Genomic DNA, 22218 nt, shown 5'->3' on the forward strand with positions numbered 1-22218 from the left:
CAGTGCTGGCTCCCTTCCCAAGACCCCTGGAAGCGGCAGAAAATCAGCACCCATCTCTCGGCCAATTCAAAGGTACTTTCACTGTCCTCACACTGTTCACTTTTACAGCATCTGAGACCACACACAACTTGTTCCTTCTGGACACTCTCCTCCTACCAGCCCCCCCCCCGTGCATTGCACCCCGACGTCAGATTTCCTACTCAGACCTGCTTGTCTCACTCCACACCACCCTCCTTCCACAGCTTCCATGACCTCTCTGCAGGTGGCTTCTTCATCTACATCTCTAGCCGGTTCTACTTCCCAGAACTCATGACACTCACATCCAAATACCTTCTGAAATTGCTCCCCATCTGAACTGGCTTTCCCCCACAGGTCACTCATTCCTCTCAGTGACGCCACTGCTTCCTCAGCCCTTGCTCTTTCGTTTTCTAGATTCAATACCTCGTCGAAGCCTGTTGATTCCTTGTTGAACATCTCTCAGTTATGTCATTCTCTCCACTCCCATACACGTAAATGACCCAGGCCCTCAACACCTCTGCTGGAAGTGCTGCTTCCAGCACTGAAGTTAGCGGAGTTAGCATCTCCCCACAGCTGGGGCGCCTGCCGGCCACTGGTGGGGAACTCTGACCCCCAAGGAGACGGGAGGAACCCCAGAGTGAACCGGTAGGATGTAGGGGGACCGAGGGGGGAGGAGAAGTGAAGGCCAGACAAGATCAGCACCCCTGAGGCCGGGGAGATCAGGAGAGGCAGGTGGGAGGGACTCTCCGGGAAGAGCGGGAGAGGAGCGGAGGGCGTTTGCCCCGCCCACTTGGGCCCTGGGGAGCCTGCTGAGTTCGCAGGCGGATCCCCTGCCCTCCAAAACCCTCTCCAGGCCACGTGGGTCCTCGGGGGCATAGGAGGGAGACGGGGGACATCAGGAGAGGCAGGCAGGAGGGGCCCTCTGGGAGGAGCAGGAGACGAGCAGAGGGCGATTGCCCCGCCCACTCAAGCCCAGGAAGCCTGCTGGGTTCCCAGGTGAGGTCCCCCACCCTCTGATACCAGGGGTGGGGGGCACGCCTGGGCCCCTTCTGTTCTGTTGAGACTAAGCCCCACCCCCCCACACAGCCCCCAGGGCCTTTTCCAGCCCTAAGGGTCCTAAGCATAGGCCCCGCCCACTGCCCAAACCTCACCCTTGCCTAGGTCCCGCCCTCCACAGCCAAGGCCTTTTCCCCCTTTGTTTTTTCTTTTTTTCTTTTCCCTCCTCCTCATTTTTACTACTGTGGTACTGTTGCACCTTCTGGTTGTTGATTCATCTATATTTCTATATTTTTATTTTTATATTCTTTCTAACATATCTGTTATTTTCCTAGTCTAATTTTATTTTGTACTTTGCTATTGTTCTCTCTTTTTTTTTTTTTGCCAACCCCCCCACCACCGCTGCTTGCAGGATCTTGGTTCACAGGCTGGGTCTCCCCAAGAGTGGGAAGTGCTGTTAGAACATTAACTAACTACCCAGGAGCAGAAGGAAATGGGGCTCTCTGAAGGGCCTCTCCCTACATATTCTCCCCAAGTTACCTCTGAGAGTTAGACAATTCAAGGCTATGTCCCAGCCCTAGGATGTGATAGTTATTTTCTGTTATAAAGGTGGGGGAGGGATCACAAAGCAGAAGTAGGACACTGGAAAGGACAGACTAAAAAGAGCTGCTTAAGCATGCTTTGTTTAAAGGTCAAGGTCTTGTGAATGATGCCAAACTCCCTTCCCTGCCTGGGCTCTCTATGAGGATGAGCCTTGCCCCATACTTGGAGCCCCCTTGAACCCAGAACTCTTCTTGCTTGGGGACCAGAGCAACAAAGGAAAAAGGGAACTGGGAACAGGATGACAAATAAATACAAGCAGAGTGGCAGGACCCCTGAAATACTCAGTGAGATTATAAGGAAGTGAAACTAGTTTTCTTGTAGGGCTCAGACAGGTTTTGAGAGCAACTCTACTATTAAGTGACCAAAATATTTTCAGTAATGACAGAACTTTTGGAATAAATGCATAGGCACTAAGGACAACTACTTTTAAAGTGCCCATATTTATCTGGATATGATATAAAAGGAATCCTATAACTCCTTTGAGTCTCATAACTTTATTGTTTTAACTTACATAGAACTGTGGAACAGTTTGATATGACCAGAAGTTTGAAGAAAGAGGGAAAAGCAGGAATAAAATAGGAGTATATACGGTGGCAGAGATGTGTGAAGAAGAAAAAAGAAGATCAAAGAAAAGAGTAATACAAACGGAACAATAAATTCCTATCATACTACAGAGAAGAAAGTAGAGTGTTAATTATGGTTAAGATCAGCAAACAGGCCCACTCCCCCAACTGAAGCTCTCTCACTTCCATTTAAACCCAAGAAGGGCTTTGTTACCCTACATTGGAGTGTTAGACTTTGTGCATTTGTTGGCTAGTTCACATTAGACAGAGAAATTTGATTAATATCAATTCTTCAAAGAACCAACTAAAAACTTGCCTATCACTAAATTAACAAAGAGCAAGAGTTATTTAAAGTGCTTCATGGGTTTGTGAGCTTATTCTCTAAGGCAACTTCTCTTCTTAAGAATCCTAAGGCCTCCATATGACCCAGCAATTCCACTCCCAGGTTTATATGCAAGAGAAATGAAAACACATGTCCACATTAGAACTTGTACGCAAGCTTGGAGGGAGATCAAGATAGGAGAGTAGAAGGACACAGAGCTCCCCTCCCTGTATGACACATCAGAAATATATCTACCTAGTAAGACTGGCGGAAAGACACAACGAAGGTTGTGAGAAAGATGCACACAGAATCTGGTAGGCAGAGAAGAGAAGTGATCAGGTCAGGACCTGAGTCCCTGGGAAGGGACACAGAAAAGGAGGAGGATTGCAAGGGCTGAGAGATCCTCCCTGGGGAGTGAGAGGTTCAAACCACATACTGGGCGCCACAGGCCTGGGGTCCAAAACCGGGAGGCAGAGTTTCAAAACCAGTGGGACTAACAGTGGGGCTGTTTGAAACCTATACTTCGTTGGTGAAGAACGCACACACGCTTACTTACTCCCGAAACAAGAAGGAGGAAGCGGATTGAAACTGCCCAGGACTCTGGCTGGTTTCCAGGGACTGCCCCGGCACATGACCCAGCCCCAGCCGGTACCCGACCCAGCTCCTCCTGCTCCAGCACGGCTCCCCTCTGGGGCCAAGGTGCCAACGCTGGGAAGGGGAAGGAGACTACACACTTAGGCAATGAAGCCAACTTGGACCGACCCTCAGGGCTTCTGCTCCAGCAACTTGTGACTCACCCCCGGCCCCAATAGGGGGTGCTGTCCACTGAGCAGAGGAGAAGCCCCAGCTCACACCTGGCTCTGGCTCTAGCCCCTCCATCTCCTACCAAGCTGATAGCTGTCAGCACCCGCTGGGGGAAGATGAGACACATGCTCACATCAGATTCAGCTCTCCCACCAGCTACTGGGCACACTCATAATGTATAGAGGTGCTCCATACAAGGACACAAGTTCAAGACCAGAATAGGTAACGGTTTCACCTAATTTCACACAGACAGAGAAAGTTCAGCAAAATGAGAAGATAGAAGAATTTATCTCATTTGAAAGAACAAGAGAAAACCCCTGAGTACACAACTAATGAAACAGAAATAAATAATTTACCAAATGAAGAGTTCAAAGCATTGGTAACAGGAATGATAAACAAATTACAGAAAAGAATAGATGAACACAGTGAGAGTTTTAACAAGGAATTAGAAAATATATATTAAAAAAGAACAACTGAAGGATACAATAACTGAAATGAAAAACACACTATGTGGAACTTACATCAGACTAGGTGATACCGAAGAATGCGTAAGTGATGTAGAAGATAGAATAATGGAAATTGCCCAATCAGAATAGCAAAAAGAAAAAAAAAATTTTTTTAATGAGAGCAGCTTAAGGTATCTCTAGAACAACATCAAGCATACCAACATTCACATTATAGAGGTCCCAGAAGGAGAAGTGACAGAGTGTTGTCCAAAAAGCATTTGGTGAAATTATGGCTGAAAACTTCCCAAACCTGAAAAAGGAAACAGATATCCAGGTACAAAAAGCACAGAAGGTCCCAAACAAGATGAACCCAAAGAGACCCACACCAAGATGTATCATAATGAAAATGACAAAAGTTAAAGAGAGAATTCTAAAGACAGAGAAAAACAAAGAATCTCATATAAGAGAACCATCATAAGGCTATCAGCTGATTTTTCTGCAGAAACCGTGCGGGCCAGAAAGGAGTGGCAAGATTTATTGATATTTAGACTGCTGAAAGGGGAAAACCTACAACTTAGGATACTTTATCCAGCAAGATTATCATTTTGAATTGAAGGAGAGATAAAAAAAACTTCTCAGAGAAGCAAAAACTAAGAGTTCATCAATACTGAACTTACCCTAAAAGAAATGTTAAACGCTCTTCTGTAAGTGGAAAAGAAAAATCTACAACAAGAAGACTCTATAGGAAAGAAAAAGATCCCACTGATAAATGCTGTCTGTCAACCACTTAAGCTAGTATGAAGAAAAAAGGACAAAATATTGTAAAATCAACTATAACTACAACAGTGAAGGGATAAATATGAAGACTTTCTCATGGTAACAAAGGAAACTGGTCGCTTAGCTGACTCAGAACCAGCTCTCCTCACCCCCAGCCCAGGGCCCTGCCCCACCTCTGGATGTCCCCAAGGACCCAGAGTGTGAACATCCCCAAAACTGAACTCTATAAACTCTCAGTTGTCCTCACTCAGGGCAGGCAGTGTAACTGGATCAGCCCTCCAAACATGTAGTGGATGGTTCATATTTCCTCCTGTTTATCTGTACTGCCCGGCTCAGGGCCCTGAGGGAGACTAACCGTCCATTTCAGAAAAGATGGGGAGCACGCAGACCTCTGTGTGGGTGACAGGATTTCCACTTCACATGCCAGGCTTCAACTCCACCATCCCCAACCCTCAGCATGTGCCCTCTCCTCGTGGGGTGAAGCAGCTGAACCTCATGGAAAGCACCACCTCCACATCGAGGGCGGCCGGGCCTGAGAGGAACCACAGTGAAACTGCTCCTGTCCCAGCGCTCATCCCCCCCAGCACCAAACCACACAGATGGTGCCCCGCCCTCCCCTAGTCTGGTCCCACACAGGTGGTAAGCCACCCGGGACAGATGGCTGAGGGGGAGTGGGTGGGGAGGGGCTATAAGCGAGGAGAGAAGCAAATGAAGGGTGAAAGGAAAATGGGAATAAAAGCCACTGTCTCCAAACGCCTCCTCTAGCATAAGCATCAGCATGATTTCATGCATTCTCAGAACGGAATGTACCCCTCCAACAGCCCAGAGAAAGAAAGAAAGCAGAGACTACAGTGTCGACCTCACAGAGGGATGAGACCCAAACTGCAGGTGGCTGGAGAAGGCAGGATTCCATTGCCTTCCAGAACCAGACATCCAGCCCCAACTCAGTTAGTCTCAAATATCAGTGTTTGAGGTTCTGCTTTTCGTTGCTGCAAGGTGAGGCCTATACATCTGAATTTATAACAAACATCCCAGGTGACTCTGATGCAGATGGTTTGAGGACCACCCCATGAGAAGTCCCGCCTCATCACTGCCCCACAGGACTGCTGAGTGGTTAGAGCACAAGTAGAAAGTCCCCAGGCCTCTGACTTCCTCCTCAGCCCCAATTCCTGGCCCTGACTTCTTAGACCCGTAGTAGGGGCCTGGGACCTGGGGCCGAACCACAGCACCCAACACTGAGCTGTGTGGGTAGAGGGAGCAGAAAAGGTGAAAGTATTCAACTCACAGGGGACCTGACACCTGTGTACGCATCACTTGGGCAAGGAATGGATTAGTGAAGGGTTGCTATGCAGGACTCATGGCTCAGGGAGTCTTACTAAGGAGTCTACTTCCTCAGTGCTGTCCTGCTGAGAGCAAAGGTGGGTGTGGGAGGCATCAGAGCTTTCTCCCAATGTTTCTAACCCATTCTCTACCTGCCCCCACCCCGCTGGGTTACATTCCTCTATCCATAGGTCACTTATTTCTGAGTTGGCTTCCAGCTGAAAAAATCTCAGTTGAATTGCTTGAAGACTCACACACTCAATTCAGTTCAAGTGTGTCTGTCATCTTAGTGCTGACCAGACACAAATATCTTTTACAGGCTCTGGAGGAAATTTTGACAAGAGCCTTTCACCACACACCACCTCTGTGAGGACAACTGAGCTACGAACAAGAGGAGGAAGGCGCCTCCTGTGTGCTGGGACCTTTATGTTTATACCTCATCTAAGGCTCACAATGACCCTTTAAAGTAGGTACTAATATTATCCCCATTTGGCAATGAGAAACCAAAACTCCAAGATCAGTTAACTTGTCCCCGGACTTCCCGGGTGGTCCAGTGGCTAAGAGTCCGTGCTCCCAGTGCAGGGGCCCCGCGTTCGATCCCTGGTCAGGGAACTAGATCCCACATGCCGCAACTAAATATCCCGTGTGGCGCAACAAAGATCCCGTGTGCCTCAACTAAGACCCGGAGCAGCCAAATAAATAAATATTTAAAAACAAAAAACAAAAACTTGTCCCTTATCCAAGAACTGGTAAAAGGTAGAACTAGGATTCAGACTCACATATTTCTAAATCTAAAGCTCATATTTTCACTCCACACAGTCCTACCTACCAGAATTCAAGGAGAGGAAAGATGACTGCTTCTAACAGAAATACTCATAAAAGACTTCAATGAAGGGACAGGATCCGAAATGGGCCTTAGGATGAAAAATAATTCAGGAGGCTGAGCAGGAATGGAAGGGTATTATAGGAAGAAGGAAAAGAATTAGAATAAATGCAGACATGGGAATGTAAAATGTGGGTTCGGGTCTTACTGCATAGACCAAGGAAGCAGATGGGGAACATGCTATGGGAGCTTTCAGTGGCAACCTAGGAATTTAAACTTCATCCTACAGAAGACAGGAGTCACTGGAAAACTTTGAAAAGGTCAGATAAATGACAAAATAGCATTTTCAGGAACATTGCTCTGAAAGTGGTTCTCAACTCTGGTGTCTCAGTAATTAGCTGGAAGCTTTCTTTCTTTTCTTTTCTTATATTTCATTTTAACTTAAGACACCACCGAAAAACTACCAGAGCTCATCAATCAACTTGGTAAAGTTTCAGGATACAAAATTAATATACAGAAATCTGTTGCATTTTATATACTAACAATGAACTATCAGAAAGAGAAATTAGGGAAACCATCCAATTTACAGTCTCATCAAAAGGAATAAAATACCTAGGAATAAATCTACCTAAGGAGGTAAAAGACATACTCAGAAACCTGTAAGACACTGATGAAAGAAACTGAAGAGGACACAAACAGATGGAAAGACATACCGTGTTCATAGACTGGAAGAATTAATATTGTCAAAATGACCATACCACCCAAGGCAATCTTCAGATTCAATGCAATCCCTATCAAAATACCAAGAACATTTTTCACAAAACTGGAACAAATCATTTAAAAATGTGTATAGAAACACAAAAGACCCCAAGTAGCCAAAACAATCTTCAGAAAGAATAGACCTGGAGCTATCACAGTCCCTAACTTTGGACTATACTACAAAGTATACTACAAAGTAATCAGAACAGTGTGGTATGGCACAAAAACAGACACATAGATCAATGAAACAGAATAGAGAGTGCAGAAATAAACCAACGAACACACTTATGGTCAATTAATCTATGACAAAGGAAGCAAGAATATACAATGGAGAAAAGACAGCCTCTTCAATAAGTGGTGCGAGGAAAACTGTACAGCTACATGTGAAACAATGAAATTGGAACATTCTCTCACACCATATACAAAAATAAACTCAAAATGAGTTACAGACCTAAATGTAAGACTGGAAACCAAAACACTCCTAGAAGAAAACGGAGGCAGAACACTCTTTGACTTAAATCATAGCAATATTTTTTTTGGATTTGTCTTCTAAGGCAAAGGAAACAAAAGAAAAAAGAAAAAAACAAATGGAACCTAACTAAACTTAAAAGCTTTTGCACAGCGAAGGAAACCATCAACAAAAAGGAAAAGACAATGTACTGAATGGGAGAAAATATTAGCAAATTATATGACTGATAATGGATTAATATCCAACATATATAAACAGCTCATACAGCTCAACATGAAAAAAACAAACAACCCAATCAAAAAATCAGCAGAAGGGCTTCCCTGGTGGCACAGTGGTTGAGAATCTGCCTGCCAATGCAGGGGACACGGGTTCGAGCCCTGGTCTGGGAAGATCCCACATGCCGCGGAGCAACTGGGCCCGTGAGCCACAACTACTGAGCCTGTTCGTCTGGAGCTTGTGCTCCACAACAAGAGACGCCGCGATAGTGAGAGGCCCACGCACCGCGATGAAGAGTGGCCCCCGCTTGCCACAACTAGAGAAAGCCCTCGCACAGAAACGAAGACCCAACACAGCCATAAATAAATAAATAAATAAACAAATACTTTAAAAAAAAAGAACAAACTAGTGGTTACCAGTGGGAAGAAGGAAAGAGGAGGAGAAAGATAGGATTAGGAGATTTAGAGTTACAAACTACTATGTATGAAATATATAAGCTACAGAATTATATGGTACAGCACACGGAATATAGCCAATATTTCATAATAACTATAAATAGACTATAATCTAGAAAAATATCGAATCACTAAGTTGTACACCTGAATCTAATTTAATATTATAAATAAACTACACCTCAGTAAGACAGAGAGAAAGAAAGAAAGAAAAAGAAAGAATGAAAGAAACAAAGGAAGGAAGGAAGAAAGGAAGGGAAGGAAAGAAAGAGAGAAGAAAAGAAAGAGAGAGAGACAGAAAGAGAGAGAGAGGGAAACTTCCCTGGCAATCCAGTTAAGACTCCACGCTTCCACTGCAAGGCGCTTGAGTTTGATCCCTGGTCAATCTCTGGTCGGGGAGCTAAGATCCCACATTCCGCATGGCATGGGCAAAAATAAATAAATAAAATAGAAATTTTAAAAAGAGAGAGGAAAAAAAAAAAAAGGAAAAAAGGGGGAAGGAAGGAAGAAGACAGTGCACTTAAAAAACAGATTAAATGGCTGCCTTCCTGGGATGCCAGTGCCAGTACTCCTTTGATAGTAAGACTCCCTTTGCAGGCGCCAAAGCCATACTGACTCACTGTGTCACTGTTCATCTGTTTTGTTTTGTTTTGTTTTGTTTTTTTAAAGGAATTCCTTTATTTTTATTTTATTTAGTTATTTATTTATTTATTTTTGGCTGTGTTGGGTCCTCATTTCTGTGCAAGGGCTTTCTCCAGTTGCGGCAAGCGGGGGCCACTCTTCATCGCGGTGCGCGGGCCTCTCTTGTTGCGGAGCACAGGCTCCAGACGCGCAGGCTCAGTAGTTGTGGCTCACAGGCCTAGTTGCTCCGCGGCATGTGGGATCTTCCCAGACCAGGGCTCGAACCCGTGTCCCCTGCATCGGCAGGCAGATTCTCAACCACTGCGCCACCAGGGAAGCCCTGTTCATCTGTTTTTATTTGAAACCTTGAAGGAATGAACCCCTAACATGTTTGATGGTCTTTCTTCTGACAAGATATAAAACTGTGCTGAAGGGAACGCTGCTCAATAATATTATGTAACAACCTAAATGGGAAAAGAATTTGAAAAAGAATGGATGCATCTGTATGTATAACTGAATCACTTTGCTGTACACCTGAAACTAACACAACATTGTTAATCAACTATACCCCAATATGAAATAAAATTTTAAAAAAGAAAGAAAAAAATACAGTAATTATTGATAGGGAAAATAAAAAAGCTGTGCTGAAAACCATGATTCTCCACAGCAGCTCCTCAGAGCTATCCAGACACTGTCTCCCAGGCTACAATCCTCACTTTGGCGCAAATAAAACTCTTTTCTATTCTTATTATAGATTGGTTATTGATTATTTCCATAAACAGGAGTAACCAAAGTGACACCTCGAGCAAAGACCAAAGGGGATGGTGGTGAAAATGGGAGTTCTGGTTCCCAAGCTACAGAGATGCCACCACAACAGTAAAGGGGGGCCACATGATATAGTAGAGCAAGAAATGGATTGAGTGAGAAACTTGGGTTGAGATGTAGAAAGCTAAGTGCTGAAGTCATGGCTACGTCAGGCAAGGCACCTTCTCTCTCTGGACTTCTACCTCTCTTCATCCATAAATCGGGGGAAGGAAGAATTAATCTAAGTGACCTCTAAGGCTTTGCTATTCAAAGTGGGGACCAATAACCAGCAGGAACGGCATCATCCAAAAGCTTATTAGAAATGCAGAATCTCAGGCTCCACCAGAAAAATCAGATTTGTATTGAACAAGATACTCAGGTGATCTGTAAGCACATTAAAGTTTGGGTCACTTCCCTAAAGTGTCTGCCACTTCTACAATGCAATGGTTTCAGACTCACCTCAACTCTGTCACTTAGCAGGGGAAAAAAAAAAAAAATTTACCTAGTCACTTCACTTGCTCCCTTTTCCTAATCCTAACCAGAGCTCTCAGACTTGCCCGTATCTCAGTAGAGTTTTCAGAAACACGGATGGGGCAGCGCTGCCACCTTGTGGTCATGATGAGTAAATGCACTTGATCTTACCGTTCTCTCCTGGAAAGGAGGTGGGAGGGTTGGCAGAGGGGGTGACGTCTAAGTCACAGATTAGAGAAGAGAATCACAACCACCCACAATGACTGGAAGTAACTGTCAGATAGACATGGGCCTACATCATAGAGTAATGTCACATTTCAAATGGCAGATTTTATATACCTAATAAAATGTGGTATGAGTGGGAATCCTGGGTTCCAGGCCAAGCTCTCTACCCTTGGAAACTTCAAGGAAAAAAAATCACTGTGACAGTTATTTTCAGACATCCAGCCCCCACCTGAACTCCATCAGTAAACTTGTAATTTTCCAAGGAAACTTACTTTGCTCTGACAGTTCTCTCTCATCCTGAGCAAAAATGTGTCTGATGCAGACTCGCCAAGCCTGCGGCTACTCTGTGTAGGCACAAAAATAAGCCTCATACGTTTTCACACAACAGACCTTCACATTCTTGTGAACAACCACCATACGCCCTTCCATCTTCCCTCAGCCATTTCCAAAAGGACATATTCGGAAGTTCCCTGTACTCTCCTGCCACCTTCTGAAGGGCAAGTGAAGTGGGTCAACCAGAGCAGAAACTCCGAATCCTGGGCGTGTCCCAAGCACAGCAGCAGAGCCACAGGACGACCCACATCCCCATTCTGAGCACTTCACCTGTACTTAGAAAGCCAAATTCCACATCAGCTCATGTGCGGAGATGGGTTCTCGACTTGTGCTGCTACCCAGTCATCCCATGGCTGTGTAGGTGTACACTTTTTGTTGTTTTATTTTTGAGAAATATCTATTAGAGCCTGCGATGCACTATGCGCTGGAGACACAAGGATGAATCAGACCTGGTCCCTCACCTCACTGAGGGCCAGGTACAGAGGGAACCCAGTCCAAAGTCGGAGCATTGCGGTCACGTGAGAAACACTTTGATAGAGGCGAACACAGACTTGGGGGCCCATCTCGTCAACCCCCTGTGAAGATTGTCCACTCTGGGTTTTCTGGGCTCCCGTTTTCCTCATTTCAAGCTCAAAGTGAAAAAGAAAGAGAACGCAAGTGTCCCCGATTTTTGCAGTCAGGGTTCAACCAGACATTTCCCTCTGGATAATCCAAGATGTTGGTGGGCTCCCACTTCATCCTGACGTCCTCCCTCTCCTGTTAGAGCTCACCACACTGGCACCTGCGGCAGCCAGGCGAACAGACATTCCAGCAAGTCAGGAAACTTGAGTTTTTCTTCCCTGGCTTTGAGGCTAACTGGATGTGATCTTGAACAAATCACGTAACTTCCCTGAGCTTTCATTTCCGCTTCCATAAAATGGAGCGGCTGGACTGACTCTCCACGGGTCTATGTGTGCAGTGAGAGCCCCTCAGAGGCAGCGTCACACCTCCTTCTTCTCGGGAGCCACGACCTGCAAATACCGGGCAGACATTACGGACTCAAATGCCCACTGAATGTGTGTATGAATAAATGACTCTTCTTAGAGCAACAGGAAGCATGGAATCAATCAACAAGCATTTGTGAATGTCTACTACGTATACTGTGGAGTGGGGAAACCAAATAACAGTGGGAAAATGGTTATTTCTCCCACTTTCCCTTTACCTCCTTTCTGGAAGGGAAACTTTGTAAGTCACAAAGACTGTGCTGACACAACTAAAGTTCTCAAGATGAGCTCTAATTAGTTGTCAATATTAACAAGAGAAGGGTCTGACTCTTTTCCAGGGAGAAGCCACGTCAGTGGTTTACATCAGACCAAGCGCAGACCGAGCCTCCAACTCGAGGACAATCTCAACTGCCTAGCACGGTGCCTGCCGCCTGCAGACGCTTTATAAACTTTGTAGTAGCAAAGTCTACAATCAACTCTCCGACATGTCCATAGGCAGAAATAATCTGAATTGAGAGGGTAAGAATGAGCAAAATCCACGCCTGGCCTCTTCCCTCCTCTTGGCTGGAACAAAAGTCACACCACCTTTACTCACTCCTGCCTGGAGGAGCCAGGGAGGACTTCCTTGTTAACCTTCCCCTCAGCCCCACAAATATCACCCAGCACTTAAGTCCAGCCTCCCCCCATCTTTGAACCCATTTCCTGAAGCCTCTGGAATGAGTCACACTCAGTAAGTGCTGATGTTGTGTACTCTCGATGTTTGCTCCAAGTAGTATCACCTCCTTTCGCTTTGGGCTGTTTCCAAACAAGGTCTGAAACAAGAGCCCCAGCAGCCTGGGCAAACACCTTCCCCGCTGTGGCTCCTGTTTCTCAAACCCTCTTGGACCTGAAGCCTTGAGGGTCTTCCACCAACCCAGTTCCCTCTCCCTTAGGCAGGAGCCACGAGGCCACAGCCACCTGCCTGACCAACAACAAGGAGGCGCCCCAGGCCAGGGTTCGGGGCAAGAGAGAAGAGCCTCTCCTCCTCGATCCTCTCTGTTTCCCTCCTTATGTGGCTACAGGTTTGGAGGAAATTGTAAACAGTGGGGACACGGCAACTTCCCAAACAACAACCCTGCTATTGCTGATCCAAGGACGGGAGTGGGGAGAACAGAGGGGAAACACGCCGTGTGATTCTCTCTTTGCCAGCCCTTAGCACTCTCTTTCCTGACAGATACTAAGCTAGAAAATGTCACTCACATGTATAAGGAAATTCAAACAAGGAAAAAGACTTGGGGAAGAAATCATAGCACACTGGGGGGTAGGGAGGCGGGAGGGAGGAGGGGAGGGGCTGAGAACTGCTGCCAAGTTATCAGTCACCCTCTCATGTTCCTAAGAATATGCTTCACTCCTTCTCTTTGGCCAGTTTTACCTTCCATATTCCCATAAATCACATGGCCCAGTAACCTAATGAGACCAACGTCACTTGGCCGTTCTCGCCCTCTAATGGGAACACTGGCTTGGGAGTAAAGCGCAGACCCTCAAGCCACGTACCACGCACGGCCTGAGCCACTGCAAGAACTCGGGACCCTCTCCCTGGGAACCTTCCACACACTCTTCAAGCAACGCACAGCAGCACCAACATTTGGAATGAAAGTTCTAATCTCTTCCCTCCTTCTGTTGCTGCCACTAATGCTGGTGTCCACGGTCCACAGCAGCTCAAATCCAGGTAAAAAAAATTTTTTTTTCTATGAAAGATAAAGAGGGGGGAGAAACATGGCAAAACAGAAAAGAACATGACCACACAGGCAGTAAAATGTAGCCCCTTTAGGTTACAGGGATTAGGGGCAAGTTAGCCTGTCTCAGTGCCCGTTTCTTCATTTACAAAAAGGAAAGAACTGTACATAAATCCAAAGAGTGTTGTGAAAGTTAAAGAGGTCCGTGTGCATGGAAGTGTCTGCAACTGTAGCTGGCGGGGGAGAAAAAAATAATGGCCCAACAGAGATTTGCTGCCTCACCTCCCCCCAATCCCTGTTCTAGAGAGTAATGAATGTCCCCAGGGCCAGGCTTGGAGGCAGTGGTGGGAGGGTGTTGAAGGCAACTGTCCAACCACAGACAATAAGTCATCCTCGATTGTATTCTTTACAGTGCACCAGACGTGCCCCAACTATTTTTAATGTTATTTCACGGTATGGTGATAAACTAGAAAAATCACACCACCAGGTAGTACCCATGTTTGAAACTGTAGCCACACCAAGCCCTGTCTGAACAACTCACCTTTGGGAAGCAGACCCTGGGTTAGGGGCTCCGAATCGGCTCCACTTTTCACTACAGCTGAAGTGGCCTCGCCCTTAGCAGAACAGCTGTGCAGAAGAGACCTCATCCCGACCTATGTCTCCACTCGAGGGGGACATCTCCCCAAGGGCTACTTTGAGGTGAAATAGCTTTGTTATATATTGAGCATCAACTCTGTCCTAAAATCAGGAGTTCTCCTGACTCCACCCCAATTTCCAACATTCCCTCCCTATAGAGAGAGCTCTCTGGAAGCTGCTGGGCCCCCGAGCCCTGGGGCCTAGACCACCATTCTGGAAGGGAAGGCTTTTCCACCACTATGACAGACACCAAGGCTAGAGTCCTCAGCCTGGATTCCAAGCTCCAGCCACAGCTGCCTTTCCAGTCCAGCCCTCCTCACACTAAGTGCTCTGTGCTCCGCTCAACTAGACCTCGGGCTGCTCCCGAGCTGGTCTTGTGCTTTCCCACCAGCTCAACTTTGCTCACAAAACCCACCCCAAGCCACCTTCTCCCACAGCCTCCCTTGATTCGTCCCAGGACCACGTGTGACCCCTCCCTCCTGTGAACAAGTTTTGCCCTAACTCGACTCTCTGCCCTTTTCATGTTCTACCTTAAGTTGGTGTTGGTGTGCCTCTCCCACCTCCACCCCTGCCCTTCTACACTGTAACCTCCCCTCTGGCACAATCTGGTGTATTGTTTCCACGTCCCTCATGCTATCCCGCACGGTGCTCAGTAAATATTTGCCAAGTGAAAGAATCAATCCTCAGGTTTCTGAGTTCAAAATGTTGCCCTTAGGAGACTCGACACCCGCGTTTCATAGCAGCCCCACTGACATTAGGGCTGGATAACTCCTTGTTGTAAGGAGGGGGAGCTGCTCTGTGCTTCGTAACCTGTTTAACAACATCCGCGTGGCCTCCACCTGCTAGAAGCCAAGAGCAGCCTCTCCCCTACCACCCTCCCCTGCCCAGTTAGTACAGCCCAAAATATCTCCAGACATTGCCAAATGTCCCCTGGAGGGGGACCCACTGCCCAGTGGAGCCAGTGCTCTCTACCAATAATTCTCAAACATGGCGACACGTTTAGACTCACCTGGACCTTGACACTCAGACTTGAATTGAGGGGAATGGTGATCTAAATCCTGGCTCCATCACTTACTTTGAAACTCTGGACAAGATGCTTAACATTTTTCAGCCTCAGTTTTATCTTCTTAAAATGAATAAAATACCACTTAGCGTGTACAACTGTTGTGAAGAGTAAACTATGGACAATGTGAACCTAATAAGGGTTCAGTAAATGGACTGGTTATCACTTCATTAAAAAATTATATGCAAGAAACACACCAAAATTCCAACAGCTGATAAGGGTAAAGATTTCTTCATTTTTACTTTACAAATTTTCTCTAATATAGTTATATTGCATTAAAAACGAAAAAGAAAAACTTCTCAATGAAGGGGTTCCACTAATAATCTCCAAGTTTCCTTCTGGCTCTAATATTCTGTGGCTTTTCTCTGGAACCAGAAGTAGAGGTCAGGTGACAGTGATATAGTAGAAAAGTTTAGACAGCTGGGGTTATGCCCGTTGAAATTACTTTAACACCACTCAAAATAGCACATGAAAACACTTGGAAACCAGCACTTGGAGAAATGATGCAACACCCTTCATCTGTGTGGCAGAAAGGGCAGAAAGAGTCTGGGAAATAGGAGAGCGGGATTGAACCGGATGCTGCTCTAAGGGCCCTCTCCGGACAACTTGTCCATCCTCTTATCAAACAAACATTTACCACGTGTCTACCATGTGTCAGGAGCCCTGTAGCTGAATGACTACTGAGCCATTGGTTCAGACTCTAGTGAGGAAGAAAAATTTTTAGTTTGCTAGGACCGCCATAACAAAATACCACCGACTGGGAGGCTTAAACAACAGCAACTTATTTTCTCAAAATTCTGGTGGCTGGAAGTCAAAGATCAATGTGTCAGCAACTTTGGTTTCTTCTGAGGCCTCTCTCCTTGGCTTACAGATGGCCATCTCCTTGCTATTTCCTCACCTGGTCACTCCTCTGCGCATGTCCATGCCTGGTGTCTCTTTGTGTGCCCAAATCTCTTCTCCTTATAAGGACTCCAGTCAGATTGGATTAGAGCCCAACCATCAGGGCCTCATTTTAACTTAATCATCTATTTAAAGGCCCTATCCTCAAATACAGTCATACTGAGTTATTAAGGGTTAGGGCTTCAATGAATTTTAGGGGGACACAATTCAGTCCACAACACATTTCAAACAACAAACTATAACTGTGCAAGGGTAGAGCTGTATTCAAATGTGACGGGGAACCATGGGAAACCGTAATTAATTCTGGCAGGAAATATGAGCAACCCCTGTACAGAGGAAGCATCATCTGGACCCAGTTCTAGCTCAAGAATCTCTATAAAACATCATACTTGATTGTCATAAAAATATTTTAGGTATCACAAAATGGGAATAAGATAGCATCACGTGGTAAGACAGACTTGAATAGAGGAATGGATTTGTTCCAGATGAACAAAGGTAAATACCATCCTCTTATAGTTGAACTGCGATTATGGATTCAAATACAACCAAACGTGGAGGTCAGGTGAAGTTCCTGACTGGTTTATGGAATAATCTACTCCTTGCTCTCATTCCTTAGGTCACGAGGATTGTAATGTGTGTAGGGAGGGATCTTAATGGGGGGAGGTTGTAAGGTGTTGAGTAACCCCTACCTATGGTCCTCTCTTCCATCCAGAAGCCATTCTTTCTCCACCTACCTCCAGCTAAGCTTTTCTCTAGGCCAGATTTTAAACCTCAGTTCCTTATCCATTTAAAATACTCCTCTCTTGAAGCACCCTAGATCCCTGAGTAAAAAGGAAGATCAATGGAGCTGCGCTGACCTCGGTAGCACAATGATGGGGTGGGGGGGGACCAATTCTCTTGGCCCCTTCCCTTTCCAGTGACTGGAAGTGACCAGTTTCCTTCCTACAGGGATTGCCAGAGGCCATAGGGACCAACACCAGGCTTCTGGGAGGTGGCTCCAGGACGGAGGCCAAGAATGTGAGTGCAAAGGTCAGTAATCCAGTATCGACAACAGGGGTGCACCATCAGATCCCAACTTGTTCCCTGGAGTCCCTCTGGACCGGAGCAGATGTTATCTGAGCTGACCTCACCCTCTCCCCTCTCCACAAGCCCACCACATGCAGCACCAACACTTATTTTCTTCCTGAGTTTCATGTAAGAGCCAGACTCCTCCAAGGTCCAGGGGGGAGCTGGCTGAATCTCTGGCTGCCTCCTCTCCCTTACCCTTTTTTCCCCAACAACCCAGGGCTGCCTTCCAAGTCTTTCCTGGACCCCATTCTCAACCTTATTTTACTCACAGGTAGACTGAAATCAGAGAGGCAAAATGGCTTGCTTGAGGTAAAGCAACCACTAAAAAGCAGACACCTAGGTCTTATTCCTCATTTTTCAGTCTCCCGAATGATACCCTGATGCCTCCTCCAAACTTGCCACCAAATCCTTGCCCATACAGGTCAGGCAAACAACTTAGAGACCCTAGTGCTCATATAACTGGATATCTCCACTGTTCTGTGTTGACCCTTTCCCACACCCACTGCAGTATGAAAACGAATCGAGAGGCAAGGAAGATGGCAAGTAAAGCCCAGCCTCAAACATATTAACCCTTCTAAGCAGCAACTCCCTTATTTCAGATTGGTTCCTGAGAGCCCCTAAAAGAAAACTCATGACAGTGCCTGGGCTGCCAAAGAAGCCGTGTCCCTGTGATCATTTCAAGGGCAGGATGAAGAAAACCAGTAAGTTCCAAAAGAATGACCTTCCTTAAACCAGAGTCACTCTGTGGAATCAACTAGGGATGAAGCAGGGGTTGAGAAGAGACAAGAGAAATGAAATGAAGACCAGGATAAGCACACTTCTCAGCCCTTTCTACTCAGTGTCAACTTGTGGGGGAATAGGAAGAGAAAGAAAAGCAAAACGCAATTCTCCTAATACTAGAGAGGCTTAACCAAATTCCTTAACGATAGAATGCCATTGTTTATCAAAGTGGAGGCAGATGGGGCTGTTGGGGACCTGGTCATTGATCTCTTGACGATGACACGGGTGTTGGTGTCAAACAAAATGTGATTCCTCCCTAGTCTAGGTATAATTAAATGTCATATAAAAAGAATATTGGCAAGAGTTAAACTGATTGATGTTATGATATTATCAAGAATGGGATGAATCTAGATCCTTATCACTGTTGACGGAGGTAAAATACAATTTGGTAGTACCTATCAAAAACTTAAATGTGTGTATGTTTTAACCAGTAATCTCACTTCAAGAAATCTCTAGTATAGAATACTAGCATGGATATTCAAAGATATATGTACAAGAATATTAATTATAGCAGTATTGTAGTGACAAATGAACATATTAAATGCTCATCATTAACAGACTTACAGTGTGATCATTTTACAATGTATACAAATATCAAATCATGGTGTTGTACACCTGAAACTAATATAATGTTAGATGTCAATTATACCTCAATAAAAAATTCATCAAGAGCAAATTGGGCAATTCTGCACTTGTCAAAAATAATTAGGTAGGTCATTATATGTTGATTGGAAAGATGTCCACAATACATTAAGTGAATAAAAGGTGCAGAGACCCCCTATTTCAAGCCCATCACAAAAATAAATTTCAGTGAATTAAAGGTCTAAATTTGAAAGACAAACTTACAAGGGAATATTGGAGACTATATTCATGACCTTGGGGTAGGAAAGGATTTCTTTTTTTTTTTTTTTCTTTTTAAAGATTGATTGATTGATTGATTGCTATGTTGGGTCTTCGTTTTCTGTGCTAGGGCTTTCTCTAGTTGTGGCAAGCGGGGGCCACTCTTCATCGCAGTGCGCGGGCCTCTCACTATTGTGGCCTCTCTTGTTGCGGAGCACAGGCTCCAGACGCGCAGGCTCAGTAGTTGTGGCTCAGGGGCCCAGTTGCTCCGCGGCATGTGGGATCTTCCCAGACCAGGGCTCGAACCCGTGTCCCCTGCATTAGCAGGCAGATTCTCAACCACTGCGCCACCAGGGAAGCCCAGGAAAGGATTTCTTAAACAAGTAACAAAACTTATAAGTCATAAAGGAAAAGATTAATAAATTTGACTTTATTGAAATTAAGAAATTTTGGTCATCAAAAGAAGAAAATGACAAGAAGAAGAAGAGTAGGGGTATGTCTGCAAATATTAATATCGGTAAAGGATTAATATTCAGGCTGATAAGGAATTCCTATAGATCTATGAAAGGGAGGCAGGAAACACAACAAATAGGCAAAAGAGTTGAGTAGGCCCTTCAGAGACAAGAAATCCAAATAGCTAATAAACATGTGACGTGGCACTCAACCTTACTAGTAACTGGGAAAATATGAATTAAAACCAAACAGAGGGACTTCCCTGGTGGCGCAGTGATTAAGAATCTGCCTGCCAACGCAGGGGACATGGGTTCGAGCCTTGGTCCGGGAAGATCCCACATGCTGCGGAGCAACTAAGCCCGTGTGCCACAACTACTGAGCCTGCGCTCTAGAGCCCGTGAGCCATGGCTACTGAGCCCATGTGCCACAACTACTGAAGCCCATGCGCCTAGAGCCCGTGCTCCGCAACAAGAGAAGCCACCACAATGAGAAGCCCGCGCACTGCAACGAAGACCCAATGCAGCCAAAAATAAATAAATAAATTTATTTTTAAAAAACCAGATCACTCCACATCATAAGATTGGCAACAATTTTTTTTGGAATTTTTGAATTTTATTTTATTTATTTTTTTATACAGCAGGTTCTTATTAGTTATCCACTTGATACATATTAGTGTATATATGTCAATCCCGAGGATTGGCAACAATTTTAACGTCTGATAATTCCATGTATTGTCAGAGAGTAGAACAGAGAAACTATCATCTCCTGCTAAAGGGAGTGTAAATTGGTAAATCACTTTGAGAAACTGCTGGTATAGTTATCTATTAAAGTTTAAGCTCTGTGACCAAGCAACTCCACTCTTAGCAATTCCATTCTCAAAAGGAATGCTTGCTTATGTACAGCAGAAGAAATGAACAAGGGTTTCAGAGCAGCGTTGTTTATAACTACCCCAAACTGAAAATTGGTCAGTGAATAACTCAGTAGTAGTATATTTGAATATTATATATCTGTGAGAATGAACAATAATAAAGCAACATAATGTTGAGTAAAAGAGAAAAAAATAAGAGAGAATAGTTATAGTATGATTTGATATACATAAAGTTTAAAATAAGGCAAAATTAAACTAAATTATATGGGAATGTATAGGTAGGTGGTAAAGCCATAAAGAAAAAAAAAAAAATGCTTACTGCAAAAGTGGGGATTACCACTGTGAGGGGGAGAGGGAGGAGAGTGAACAGATGAGGAGGAGGGTTGCTGGTAGTATTCTAGTTCCAGGCCTGGGTAGTAGTTTCATGAATATTTCTTTGTAACTACTTATTGAACTGCACATTTAAGTCTTAAGGACTTCCATAGATGTGCCATAATAAAAGATTTGTTAAAGGAACATAGCAAAAACAATATGTATAGGATAAGCTCATTTTGTTTTTTAAAGTGAACTATTATGTTTATATACAAAAACATATGGAAAACTATGTAGCAAACTAGTAACAACAGTTAGCTCTACAGAATGAGGAGTAGTGGCTGGGGTCGGGGCATCCTTTAACTTTTTACTGGATATACTTTTTCATTTTAATTTTTTCCAGGGGATGAGTCTTACTTTTAACATTTTAAAAGCTCTCATAAAAAATAAATTATAAAAATGTTTTTAACAGTAGTCTCTCCCTTTTCTTTTCACCCTAGGACACCAAAGACACCACAAGAAGCCAACCAAGCCCTCCAGAGCCTGCCAGCAATTTCTCAGACGATGTCAGCTGGCAAGCTTTGCTCTGCCCTTATAGGAGCTCTGAGAGCCCACCGTCCCGATAAAGCATTCTGGCAACAAGGCAGTGAGCGCACCTAGAAGATGCTCTTCTCCCACCTCAAGCTCCCCATCCTTACCCCCACTCCCTAAATCATCCCAAAAAGCATGTTCCCCAAGATTATTGCCCCCTCTAGTGGCTTCTTTCCTTGTCAGTCTTTTCCTGGGGCCTCCCCTTACCCAGGTTTAAACTTACTTACAGGGAATTTCTGGTTGCCTAGCTGGTCCCACTGGATCTTAAATATAACCAAGCAAGTAGTAAACAAAAGTCAATAAATATATTTAAATGTAGTAGGTTAAAATCATTTTCAAATGGGGTCTGGAAACTCACATTCAATCCAGACAACCCACTTTACCCTGTTCATTCCAAACTCAATCCAGATTATACACACACCTGTATCCAACACCACCTTCAATCTCGCTCCAGTTTCCAACCTTGTATTCTTTTACTCATTCAACAAACCTTTCTGAGGTAAGAGCTAGGTGGGGCAAAGAAAGAAGTTAGATTAATGAATCAGACATTGTCTTACTAAAGATAATATAGGTTAAAAAAAAAACAAACCTGGCACCATTTCCTAGCACATAAAATGCCTTCAGTATTTATGATTATCATCATCACCATCATTAATGGTCATCTGACTCTGTAAGTTTCCAATCTACTACAGAAGACATACGTGCAGAGGCATAGTTGAAGGCTAGAGAGATGGTGTGGAAGATTTCACATGCCACTCAAAACAGCTTCAAGCTGTAAAAGTGAGAAGATGTCTTTCTTTTTTTTTTAACATGGGAGTAAAATGATCAGAACGATAATAGAAGGAAATTAAAGCGGAAACCATTTGAGAGAATGAATACAGAGGAAACGATTACAAAAGAGTAGATCCTGCTTCCCTCTCTGACCCTTTCCTCAAACATCAGAAGGAGAGAACAGAAAAGGAACACTCCTCCAGAATCTGGCTTCTG

The 22218-nt window shown here is 44.7% G+C and overlaps 1 protein-coding gene across 1 annotated transcript; it reads left to right on the forward strand.

Annotated features, from left to right (window-relative positions):
• The first annotated feature begins 13416 nt into the window (after positions 1–13416).
• On the forward strand, positions 13417–21549 carry CXCL17 (C-X-C motif chemokine ligand 17). Its single transcript, XM_082438876.1, has 4 exons — positions 13417–13713; positions 17268–17348; positions 17987–18088; positions 21141–21549. Exons 1-4 carry the CDS (start codon positions 13635–13637, stop codon positions 21236–21238), a joined length of 360 nt encoding a protein of 119 aa, XP_082295002.1. The 5' UTR covers positions 13417–13634; the 3' UTR covers positions 21239–21549.
• The last annotated feature ends 669 nt before the right edge of the window (positions 21550–22218 follow it).

Source organism: Balaenoptera physalus (genome assembly GCF_965194825.1).
Source record: "Balaenoptera physalus genome assembly, chromosome: 19".
Classification (NCBI taxonomy): domain Eukaryota; kingdom Metazoa; phylum Chordata; class Mammalia; order Artiodactyla; family Balaenopteridae; genus Balaenoptera; species Balaenoptera physalus.